We start from the raw sequence: 12,957 nt of genomic DNA, 5'->3' as shown, positions 1-12,957 counted from the left end.
CATGCTGTTCCCGAGCTTTCCCCAACCTTACGGGGCAGATTTCCAATGGACTGCAGGGCAAAGATGGGAAGAGAATCAGAAGAAATCCCTGTCTCCTCCCCTGCTGCTTCTGGGAAGCGAATGTCAAAAGTGGAACTCTGTTCAGTGGAACACTCCTTTCAGTGGAAACTCATTTAGAATTTCAGCCGTCATATTTGCATGCTTTCTTTCAGTGCTTATAAATACAGATTTAGGGGAATAAATCCAATAAAAATATAACTGTCTTTTAAAATTTACATATATTTCTCTTCATTTTCCCGTGCATTTAAGTGGCTGGCATGAACCACCTTCGTGAGAATGGAATAGTGCACCGTGACATCAAGCCAGGCAATATCATGCGAGTTATAGGTGAAGATGGTCAATCTGTTTATAAACTGACAGATTTTGGGGCTGCTAGGGAGCTGGATGATGATGAACAATTTGTCTCCCTCTACGGTACAGAAGAATACTTGGTAAACCTACACACATTTTATTTTTTTCTTAGCCTTATTTGTGTAATCTGTTGATACTTGCGGCAAACATCTTAGCAACAGCCTGCATGGCCTGCTAGCAGAATCTGAGTTGTGAATTCATTGATCAGCAACATATTGTGATGGAGATGCGAGTGGGCATCGGAGGAGGGAGGGAACAAAAGAGGGACAGAGGCCAGTTTTGTCCATGGCGCACATTCAAAGGCACATTCAAGGGTAATTTCAGCCTTTATTGAATGTAACAATTGGAAAGTTTGGACACGTAGTACGTTGTGCCGCTTGCTGATGAAGCAATTTATTCTAATATTGCTTCTCTTTGTCCCTTACTCCTTTAGCATCCTGATATGTACGAACGAGCAGTATTGAGAAAAGAGCATCAGAAAAAATACGGGGCAACGGTTGATTTGTGGAGCATAGGGGTGACATTTTACCACGCTGCAACTGGAAGTTTACCCTTTCGGCCTTTCGAAGGGCCTCGTAGAAACAAGGAAGTGATGTAGGTAATTTAGAGGAAATGCTTTATCCACAAATTGTGCTATCAAATAAAAATAGAAAATGAAGACCTAAGAATTGAGGGAATAAAAATCTTGTGTGATTTGGGTAAACTCTTGAATACCTAACACTGGTTTTACATGTACTGCCACTTCCTCATTCTTTACCAGCTGTAGTGAATTTGTTAAATTATTGTCAAATTACTTTGCTTTTTTGCAAGCATGTAGAACTGGTTTTTTTTTTTTTATTCTAGTTGTGTTGAGAGCAGATTTGATTTGGCATCTTCATCAAAGCATGAGAACTGTGTTTGGAATATATGTGTTAACACCCTGCAGGAAATAACTTGCTAGAAGCCACATGGGCAACATAGAGCGTGCTCTTGTGCTTCAGCCCTGCTTGTCGGTTTTCCACAGGCATTTGGTTGGCCACTGTGAGAACAGGATGCTGGACTGAATAGGCCATTGGCCTGATCCAGCAGGCAAGCTCTCCTTATATTCTTACCTGGTTTCCAAAGTTGTGGCCATCAATTAAAAGAAGGCAACTTGGGGCAGATCCACTTAGTAGCATCCCAAGTGGAAGTAGTTCCTGGCTTGGTTGCAGAAGAGCCAGCAGGAGACTTTGTAAAACATGGACATACCACAAGTGTGTCTCCTGAGATGCTATATTAGACCTTGTTGCAAACATAAGCGCACCAAGGATTTCAGTTCTCTTTTGTCCCGTAATAATCTTCCACCAACTTGTGGGTTGGGCATTCCCTTCACCCCTAGATCCAACCCATACATTCAGCTTCCAGATGAAAACTTCCAAAAAGTGTCACTCATGGCAGCAACTCACTTGGCAACCTTAATATAATTTAAAGCCCTGAACTCATGCAGGATTTTCACATCCGCAGTGGCTGTCATTCAGAATTTGGGAGTGACATTTATGCAGTAGTCATGCCACTGAATTACACATTACAGTGGTACCTTGGGTTACATACGCTTCAGGTTACATACGCTTCAGGTTACATACGCTTCAGGTTACACACTCCACTAACCCAGAAGTAGAACACAAATCGTGCTCTGGCGGCGCAGCAGCAGCAGGAGGCCCCATTAGCTAAAGTGGTGCTTCAGGCTAAGAACAGTTTCAGGTCAAGAACGGACCTCCGGAACAAATTAAGTACTTAACCCGAGGTGCCACTGTATTGTGCCTTTTAGTATGAGAGAGAATATGGCAAATCATTAGCCATACCTGTGAATTGATCTGCTTTGAGTTCCAGCTCGCTTTAGCAAGTTAGAGAAAGCAAGCCAATGGATTGGATCCAGAGTTCTGCTTCGGGGAACTCGGCTTCAGGGATGCTCCTGTTGGAGTATGCTTTTCTTGCTGAGTCTTCCTTCCTTATGTACCACCCAATAAGCTGCTTCAAATGGTTAGAGGGCTCTCTGGAAAAGTGAGGGAGGTGTCATTAGGGACTGCCTGGGGAAGAAGGACCTTGCAAAAATTTCTCAGGAAAGCTTTCTTCATCCACAGTTTTTAATGAAATATTTCTTTTTGTTTTACACAGATACTTAGTCCAATAAACATGTATCATTATTATTATTTAAATGCTAATGACTGATTGCTGTTTCTAATAACTCATAGTTCTGGTTCTGGAGGCATGTTCTATCCCCCCCAAAAAATATGAATTTGTCTCAAATCTTTATACAACATAAGTTACTTCACATTCCTGAGAAAGGATTCTGGAAAACTCTTGTGTGTTGGAAATTTGCCTATTAACACAGTGTGGCCTATCCCTGAGCAGTAATCTGGTCCAAGGTCGCAAACAGATAATTCCTATTAAGATTATGATTAAGCTTTTAAAGAAATTCTTATGTTTTCAAATGACTGCACTTTACCTTTTAATATCCCAAAGGTACAAAATCATAACTGGAAAGCTTTCTGGTGCAATATCTGGAGTACAAAAGGCAGAAAATGGCCCCATTGAATGGAGTAGTGACATGCCTGTTTCCTGCAGTCTTTCAAAGTAAGTTCATCAAATTGCTGACTCACTTAAGTAACTGGATGCTGAGTGTATTTTCTCCCTCTGCTTTCCTTAGCTGATATCAGACGTATTTCACTTCATTTGTGTTGGTATTGGAAACCATTTTTGTGCATATATAACGTTTGCTTTCCCACACATGCTATTTTATTGCCACTGTTTTATTGCCCAAGGTTGTTATTTAGAAAGGTACCATGATCACTACAGATGGTGACAGCAGTCACGAAATTAAAAGACGCCTGCTCCTTGGGAGAAAGGCGATGGCAAACCTAGACAGCGTCTTAAAAAGCAGAGATATCACCTTGCCAACAAAGGTCCGTATAGTTAAAGCTATGGTTTTCCCAGTAGTGATGTATGGAAATGAGAGCTGGACCATAAAGAAGGCTGATCGCCAAAGAACTGATGCTTTTGAATTATGGTGCTGGAGGAGACTCTTGAGAGTCCCATGGACTGCAAGAAGATCAAACCTATCCATTCTTAAGGAAATCAGCCCTGAGTGCTCACTGGAAGGACAGATCCTGAAGCTGAGGCTCCAATACTTTGGCCACCTCATGAGAAGAGAAGACTCCCTGGAAAAGACCCTGATGTTGGGAAAGATGGAGGGCACAAGGAGAAGGGGATGACAGAGGATGAGATGGTTGGATAGTGTTCTCGAAGCTACCAACATGAGCTTGACCAAACTGTGGGAGGCAGTGGAAGACAGGAGTGCCTGGCGTGCTCTGGTCCATGGGGTCACGAAGAGTTGGACACGACTAAACGACTAAACAACAACAACATTAGAGCTCAGACAAATTGTTGTAGGTGAAACATAGATGTAAAGAAGAAGAGGAGTTTGGATTTGATACCCAGCTTTATCACTACCCTAAGGGGTTTCAAAGAAGATGCTAGCACTGAGCAAGGGGTTTAGACTAGGTCACCTCCAATAACTCTTTCAACTTCATGATCCTGATACCATATCTCTCTTTGATGTTGCAGCTAAGGAGGCTAAGAAACAACTTCTTCTTGGAAACCCAAGGTTTTGGGGCTTTTTGTTCATTATGCTTCAGTTGTTGATGATATATCACTGCCCCAACTTGGAGCATGGTTAGACTCAGTATGTCTGGCAGTGACCATGGTTCATTGCTTTAATCCTGGTTATGATCCTAACTAGTGAAGCCAAGGTTCTGTTTGTACAGCTGAAGTCTCTTTTTTCTAGCTTAGGAGCTGGGGAAACAGCTGTAACCATCTGTGCCTTGTAAGGTACAGATGAAATGCTTAAATCAGCATAAACTGTGGCTTGCAAACCATAGTTTCACATCCTGGCTTGTGGCCCATCCTCATCCATGGTTCAGCTATTTAGTTGCAACACTTAACCAGGAAAGCAAAATGTATGGTCCACGTCGAGTTTTATTTGGAAGCTAAACCCATGAATTTCAATAGAACTTGCTTTCAAATAAGTGCCCTAAGGTTTGCTGCCTTAGAATTATAGTTTGTTTTCACATTAGAATCTGCTGGTGGATTTCCTTTTCTTTTCTGCCTTTGGGTTGTCGCTGCATATTCTGCAATACATTGCTCCCCCCTATTAAATTACTATGAGAAATTCCAGAAATGATGTAACCAAGTGAAGAATATTCTGTTGCAGTATAGATGCAAATGCATTTCATGCATGAATCCTGCAGTATAATATAGTGTGATGGGCATGTGTTCAGCAAACGTCTCTCTTGTTGCTGCCACCAACTGTCCCACCACTAACAGAAAATAGTTGACACCCTTCGCACTGTACAAAATACTGATTAATTAGATGATCTTTACCTAGCAAGCATTGAGGAAATATCTCAGTGAGTAATGTCTTCCCTGCTTCATAGAGGATATGAGTAATCATTGACCAGTCGGATCCTAGGCAAGGCAGCCTAGAGAGTTTTATGCTGTTGGCAGTGCTGTTATACATACACAAAAACCAGCAGATTCAAGAGTGGGCAGAAGGAAAAGAAGGAATGTCGTACTTACTCAGAATTAAAAACAAATGTGTTTATTTTTCTATTTTAGGGGCCTGCAAGTACTACTCACACCCGTTCTTGCAAATATTCTTGAAGCAGATCAAGAGAAGTGTTGGGGATTTGATCAGTTTTTTGCAGAGACTAGCGATATACTCCACCGAATAATTATTCATGTTTTCTCTCTGCAACAAATGACTGCACACAAAATTTATATTCACATCCATAATAAGTAAGTATTTCAGCATTTTCATATCTTTATTCTTACGTGACATTTCAAACTGATAGGATCAGGTTACCTCTGAATAGAACAGTTTTGCTTATTAACTCTGAATTCTTTCTCCTTTCACTCTGTCTTTATGACTGCATTAGGAGCCATTTTTAAAATGTATTTTTTCTTCTTTTTAAACAGTGCTGCCATGTTTCATGATTTGGTCTACAAACAGACAAAAATAGCTTCAGTTAATCAAGAACTGATATATGAAGGCCGGCGTTTAGTCCTAGAGCCCAGCAGATTGGCACAATCTTTCCCCAGAACCACTGAAGAAAATCCCATAATCGTCGTGAGCAGGGAGCCTGTGAAAATCACAGGATTACTCTATGACGAAAGTATGATGGAGTCTCTTGTTTTTTTTCTTTTCTTTTTTAATGGCCGACTTATTTGAACTGAATTGTTATTACTTGATTTTATTATTATTATTTTAAACACATTACTTTGTTGGATCCTGTTTCGAACATCAGCCCTCTATGTGACCAGATAAGTTACTTTTTTAAAAACTGTGAGCAAGTAATTGGTTTGCTGTCCTGGAAAATCATGTGAGGAAGGGTGGAATGGAAATTGTAAGAAATAAAGCAATCCTAATCATAATTTTTCTTTTATATTCTGAATTTGTTTGAGTACTATTTGCTTATTTTTTAAAAAATACTTCTGTTCTAGTTCTGCTTCCAAAGGTCCATCAACGTTATGACTTAGATACTGATGCAAGCATGGCAAAAGTGAGTATCTCTTCATAATTGTGTCATGGAACCATTTCCTAGAAGGGAAATACCGTATTTTTCACTCTATAAGACGCACCAGACCACAAGACGCACCTAGTTTTTGGAGGAGGAAAACAAGAAAAAAAATATTCTGAATCTCAGAAGCCAGAACAGCAAGAGGGATCGCTGCGCAGTGAAAGCAGCAATCCCTCTTGCTGTTCTGGCTTCTGGGATAGCTGCGCACCTGCATTCGCTCCATAAGACGCACACACATTTCCCCTTACCTTTTAGGAGGGAAAAAGTGAGTCTTATAGAGCAAAAAATACGGTACATGTATTGGTACTGAACTTGGATATGGCAGAACACCCGATAAGCCCCTGTTCTAGATGGAGTCTCCCCTTCAGCCCAAATATTCTACCCCAACTTTAATATACAGTATCCTGCCTACCAGGTAGTATCTTGAGTTCCTTGCTGCCTTTGTTACCCTTTGTCCCAGCCCAATATCCCAAAATCTCTAAAGAGTATGTGCTCCTTTTGCACCTCACAGATGTCTAGGAAGTCCAAACTGTAAAACTAAAGTTTAGAAACCTCAAACTTTAATTCTGTCTTGGTGATAAGTATGTTGCTCAGTATTCCCACTTGCCTCAACGTACAACCTTTTCATGATTTAGCTTCCTAAAAATATGCTTCTTTTACTCCCTACAGTTTTATCACAGTCTGTTTGCTTGTGACAAACTGTAGTGTATGCTGCTCACACCTTTCTTTGGTCTTCCAGGCGGTTACAGGAGTTGTTTGTTACGCCTGCAGAGTTGCCCATGCTTTACTGCTGTACCAGGAACTGATGCGGAAGGGAATCAGATGGTTAATGTAAGTGGCGCTGTGATTTGCTTGATCGGGCAGACTGAATCATTTCTCTGGCACTTACTGACCCCGGGTGTTCCAAGTGCCAGTTACAAAGGTGGAAAGCCCCAGAGAGATCTCTGCCCAACAACTGCCATGCACATCCAGCTATAGACAAACCTGAGCTGTAATAGAATTACTGTATTTTTTGCTGCATAAGATGCACCTGACCATAAGACACACCTAGCTTTTAGAGGAGGATAGGGGGAAAGCCCTGTTTTCGGGGGGATCAGCTCACAGTTGTGCAGCTTCTTATGCAAAGGGGAAAATCCCCCTTTTTTGAGGATCAGCTCCAAGTGGTTGAGCTTACTTTGCAATGGGAAAAAATCCTGTTTTTATGGGGTTCAAGGAAAGGAAAGGGAGCCGTTTCTACAGTTTCCAGACAGATAATCTAATCAGCCAGTCACGTGTTGCTGGGGAAACAAACAGCCTCTGTCTACAGAACATTCAACAATGGAGTCCTGGGCAAGGGGGCAGGGCCAGAAAGGGAGCCAGCGATCGACCACACATTCGCTCCATAAGACGCACAGACATTTCCCCTTATTTTTAGGAGGAAAAAAGTGTGTCTTATGGAGCGAAAAATACGGTGTATCGTTTGGTGCTTCATAGGAGGTAGTTACAGCGTGACAGGCTTTCCTGTTCCTTGCAGTAAACTATTAACTTAAGTTTCTGTTAATCATCAAATTCCATCTACAAACGCAATTCTTGTTTGCAGGATGATGGCGTTCTAAGCTTGTTTACTCAGAAGAGGACTATCACCCGATTAAAAGTACTTAGAATTGTGGCCTTTGTTTACATGCAGCTGCCATTTTGCATGGAGGTTCCGTTCCCGGCTCCCCTGCGTACCAGCAGACCACGCCCTGCCCCATTATGCCCCATCCTGTCTCCGTTCTGCCCTCTCCTGGGTCCAAAAGGACCTGCAGGTTGGAAATCGTGCCAAAAATGGTCACCACCTGTTCTTAGAATATAGTATATTTTCAGGAATAAGTTGATGTTCATTACTTATCACTTACTTCATTTATGAATCATTTCCTATGAGGCATACTGAAATGATTTACAATATACAGGGGTACCTCAGTTTTCAAATGTAATCCATTCTGGAAGACCGTTGGACTTCCGAAACGTTCAAAAACTGAGGCGCAAAGAGCAGCCTGCAAATTCAATAGAGAAAATTGAAAAAAACTCAGTGGAAGCCGTTTGACTTCCGAGGTGCGTTCGAAAATGGAAGCATTTACTTCCCGGTTTTCAGCATTCGAAACGTACCACTGTAATAACATATAAAAACAATTAAGACAACCAACAAGAAGTTGAACGATGCATATTTATTTTCCATGGGTTGGGAGTGTGTCAGTTTTTATATAGAGCAGACGTTTTCTATTGTAGCACACGGCTAGCATATCCGGTATTTTTCATATCTGTGCTGACACAGTTGGTCTTCATTCCAGCGAAATAATCAAAGAGGATTACAATGAAACGTTACACAAAAAGACTGAGGTGGTTATCAAGCTGGAATTTTGCAACAGAAACATAGAAAAAGCTGGGGAAATGTGAGTATATAAATGCTCTTTTTTAGAACGAATGCTGCAGGCTGTGAAGGTCTGCATTTCTCATGTCATTGGATAATATCCAGTCTTAGTCTTGTTGAACAGTGATGGGCATTTGCTACAGAATGCCTCCACCCTGCTCACTGGCTGATTTTGGACAGTCACTTAATCTAACCTCGCAAGGTTGTTGGAGGGATACGGGGGGTGGGCAAAGCATGTATGCCAGCTTGAGCTCCTTGGAAGAAAGGTGGGGTATAAATATAAAACATAAATAAAATAATTTTTGTTACCCTGAAATGTAGGTTAACTACATAAACTACTTTTAACTAGCCTTCGGCAAAACTGCTTTCAAGGTCTGCAGAAATATCTCCACGCACATTTAGTGCTCAATTGTATACCCTATTTCAGGTGTTTGTGGATGTACTGTTCTGTTGGATCCAGAATAATTGTTTTTATTTTATTTTGGCGTATCACCAAATAGGGTTTTTTATTTTTATTGTTAACGATTATTTGATCATGCTAAACAGATCTGTGGGCCGTTGTACGTAGGTTGACTTTGTGTGTCTTGTCTTCTGGGCGAACAGATATCAAAATATGTATCAAAACAACCTGGCACCGTCAGAAGTGGATGAAATTTCAGACATACACTCCAAGCTGTTACGGGTAAGCATATTAACATTGCAGCATTACAGTACTTGAAATGAGGGTGTTTCTTGCAAATTCCTGGTATGTTTAGTGTTTTCCTGTAAAGGAAAACCACTTTTTTTTAGCATGTTTGTTGAGCATGTTCATTAGCTGATGGTATTTTCTTCATATGAATCTATTTAGTGTATGTGTTATTTCTTTCCAATTTGGATGTGGAGAGATGTGAACAGGCGTGGGGAAATCGCTCAAATTTGTGGCTTGATATTTGTGTGTGTGTGTGTGTAGAAGTGGCATACGGCAGAATTCTTGTGGGGAAAATAGCGAGCCATGCTTTTTTCACATGCATGGATGTTCGCATGAAGAAACACGTCCCCCAAATGTGATGCTGAAGCAGTTTCACAACAGCACTGCAGGGAGATCAAACTAATACAGGTGTTGAGCATTAATGTGCTGGTGAAATATTCCAGTAAAGTTTATTGCACACCCTAAAAGCAAAAATAAAAAGATCTCTTTCAATGTAGATGACTTTCTATTTTTGTGTCAGTGGTGTTTTGTGTATATTTACAGTGACAGCAATGTAGGGATGTTGCCTGTAAGCACAGATTCTTGGCAGCCAGTAGAAAGTCTCTCTTTCCTCCAATGCAAGGATGCTTAAAGTATGTTAAGGTGGATGTCTGTAAATTCTAGGAAATGTGGCTTGGCTTGCTGCTATTATGAGGTGTTGCAGGTTTCTGGCCAATTTTCAATCATTGAGACATTTTCAGCTATTCTAAAGTAACCAGGGTTTCTTTCTTTCTATATATACAGTCATACCTCAGGTTGCGATCGCTGTGGGTTGCACGTTTTCGGGTTACGGACGCGCCGATCCCAGAAGTACCAGAACGGGTTACTTCCGGGTTTTATATAGCAGAAAGTTCAGCACAAAGCACTGGTCCAATGTGGATTTCCCTCTTTGGAAACCTGCCTGGACTTCAGATATCACCTTATTTGTATCTGCCCATTCTTCTAGTCTCCCAAGAAGGAGCCTGGCATATAGTTTGGAGGCTACATCTAACAAACTAATGGGTCTATAATTGGTAGGGTTTTTCTTATCACCCTTTTTATATATTGGGGCAATTATACTCAACTTCCACCCTTCAAGTATGCGACCTGAGCTGTTAATGTATGAAAACAATTTTGCAAAAATGGGTGACCAGAAATCAGGTCTTATCTTATAGATCTCCATTGGGATCATGTCTTCTCCTGGAGCTTTATTAGCTAGTTGGCTTGCGATTAGCCTCTTAATCTGATTGGGCGTGACATCTGGCCGTTCTGGCAGTTCTGATAACTGAGTATAGTAAACTTGTGGGGGTGGGTCAGGACAACTTCCGGGTTTTGGTGCTTGCACATGCGCAGAAGTGCCAAATCGCTCTTTGCGCATGTGCAGAAGCGCCAAATTGCATCATGTGCTTGTGCAGACGCGGCGCTGCGGGTTGCGAACGTGCCTCCCGCATGGATCACGTTCGCAACCCAAGGTTCCACTATAATTTTTATTTATTTTCCATTTAATTATATACATTCACATCATCATTTATATACATTCACATCATCATCCACTTTACTGCCCTGGCTCTTTAGAGCCTATTGACTTCCTTCCCTCCTGCCCCATGGCTTTCAAAATTAACCTTTATATCATTGCATTTTGTACGTTTTCCAGTTCTAATTGCACTCATTACAAAATGACTCAAAATTTAAATAAATAAAGGTAGAAAATTTATCATTACAAGTCTTCAGACAACCCTGCTAGTGATGTTAATTGCTTGCAATAATCGTATAAATTTACTCCAGTCCTTTTGGAATACTTGATCATGCTGGTTTCGGATTTTTCCTGTCAGCTTTGCCAGTTCTGCAAAGTCCATCATCTTCATCTGCCACTCTTTATTTCATTGGTACTTCTTGTTGTTTCCATTTTGGGGCTAAAAGAATTCTTGCCACAGTTGTTGCATACATAAACAATCTTTTGTCTTATATTTATAAAAGATAAAAAGGTTTCTTTCTATATATGTTCCAAAACTCAGCTTTCAGCAAATTTTTGCTGGGTAAAGCTGAATTTCTTGCATTCGTTCAGCTTTCAAGTTCGCGGGGAACAATAGAGAGCAGTCTTCAGGATATCAAAAGCAAACTCTGTCCGAATGGCCTGCTGTCTGATGGCTGGACCAACCAGGAAGGCACGCACCCAAAAGACAGAAAGTGAGTGGCATTTCCACGTAAAGTTCTTACTGTGCTCCGTTTTCAAGTTCATGCATACTGGCATGTGTTAAATGATTTATATCTTTACTTTTTCTCTCCTAGCCCAGAAAGGTTGCAAGTCCTACTGAGTTCCATTACAGAAATTTATTATCAGTTCAAAAAAGACAAAGCAGAACGCCGTAAGTAATTTTAGTTTATTTTTAGTTGAGTTAAGAGGTACTGCAGATTTGCCTCTTTACCACCTGAGGTGCATATTTTTTGTGACTGTAAGTTGTGATTGTAAACTGTTTTTAATGTTTCATTTATTTTCAATTCTCATAGTTTAGGTTTAGGGTGAAGGGTGGGTAATAAATTAAAATGATAGTAATAATAAATAATAGTAATAACCAGTGCTTTTTTCCTGGGGGGCTGCCGGGGTACACATACCCCTAAACATTTTGTGAATCTTAAGTTTGGCCTCATTGAGGGGCAGTATTTCAATATGGGTAGGAATATGAGAGTACCCTTAAACATTTATTTATTTTTTTAGAAAAAAGCTCTGGTAATAATAATGTTCCAAGTTAAAATGATCATGGCTAAGTATATGTGTACAGTGGTACCTCAGGTTACATACGCTTCAGGTTACAGACTCCGCTAACCCAGAAATAGTGCTTCAGGTTAAGAACTTTGCTTCAGGATGAGAACAGAAATCGTGCTCTGGCGGCGCGGCAGCAGCAGGAGGCCCCATTAGCTAAAGTGGTGCTTCAGGTTAAGAACCGTTTCAGGTTAAGAACGGACGTCTGGAATGAATTAAGTACTTAACCCGAGGTACCACTGTACAGTCGTACCTTGGAAGTCGAACGGAATCCGTCCCAGCAGTCTGTTTGACTTCCAAAATGTTCAGAAACAAAAGCGCTGCTTCTAATTGGCTGCAGGAAGCTCCTGCAGCCAATCGGAAGCCGCAGGAGCCTCGTCAGACATTCGACTTCCAAAGAATGTTTGCAAACCGGAACACTCACTTCCAGATTTGTGGCATTCGGAATCCAAGGTACGACTGTATTTGACTTGATGGGGGGGGGGGTCATTGATTATAAAATCAATTTGTGTTTCAAACGGCGAGTAGAGAAAGCAATTCTGATCTGCCATTGCGCTGCCCAGAGGTCCATTTGTTCCCATGCAGGTCCTCCCTGGTTCTCACTGGGTCTTCTCCCCCCCCCCCCCCCACTGACGATTGGCTTGAAATAATCATTCTTCTGTAGGCAGTAGAATTCATTGGGGTCCTTGTGTCCACACACAGACAGCTTCTCGAGTTTGCCCATGTGCCCTAGGACCCAAAAAACTTCATGACCCCCTGAGCATTACTTTTGCTATCCAATTTCATTTTATTCATTTATTTTCCTTAGGACTTCCATATAACGAGGAACAAATCCACAAATTCGACAAGTAAGTCTTTTTTAAAAATTCTACAAATATTTTGGGTGAGGTTCAGCATCACAACAGTGGACACAAAATAACAAAATGAAAAACCAATATCTTCCTTCCTTCCTTCCTTCCTTCCTTCCTTCCTTCCTTCCCGCCCATCTGGCTGGGTTTCACCAGCCACTCTGGGCGGCTCCCAACAGAATATTAAAAACACGATACAACATCAAACATTGAAAATTTCCCTAAACAGGGCTGCCTTCAAATGTCTT

General features: G+C 41.1%; 1 protein-coding gene across 1 annotated transcript in view; it reads left to right on the top strand.

Annotated features, from left to right (window-relative positions):
- Positions 1-12,957, top strand: part of TBK1 (TANK binding kinase 1) — a 30,103-nt gene that overhangs the window by 9,257 nt on the left and 7,889 nt on the right. The window contains exons 5-16 of the mRNA XM_083463439.1: positions 310-491; positions 845-1,005; positions 2,893-3,003; positions 5,044-5,223; positions 5,404-5,600; positions 5,929-5,987; positions 6,745-6,836; positions 8,315-8,416; positions 8,998-9,076; positions 11,166-11,287; positions 11,390-11,466; positions 12,670-12,709. Coding sequence (XP_083319565.1) covers positions 310-491; positions 845-1,005; positions 2,893-3,003; positions 5,044-5,223; positions 5,404-5,600; positions 5,929-5,987; positions 6,745-6,836; positions 8,315-8,416; positions 8,998-9,076; positions 11,166-11,287; positions 11,390-11,466; positions 12,670-12,709 — 1,402 coding nt within the window. The remainder of the gene's footprint in view (positions 1-309; positions 492-844; positions 1,006-2,892; positions 3,004-5,043; positions 5,224-5,403; positions 5,601-5,928; positions 5,988-6,744; positions 6,837-8,314; positions 8,417-8,997; positions 9,077-11,165; positions 11,288-11,389; positions 11,467-12,669; positions 12,710-12,957) is intronic.

Source organism: Podarcis liolepis, assembly GCF_965112155.1.
Source record: "Podarcis liolepis genome assembly, chromosome: 10".
NCBI lineage: Eukaryota > Metazoa > Chordata > Lepidosauria > Squamata > Lacertidae > Podarcis > Podarcis liolepis.
The sequence above is the reverse complement of the archived record's forward strand: the minus strand, read 5'-3'. Positions and strand labels throughout refer to the sequence as shown.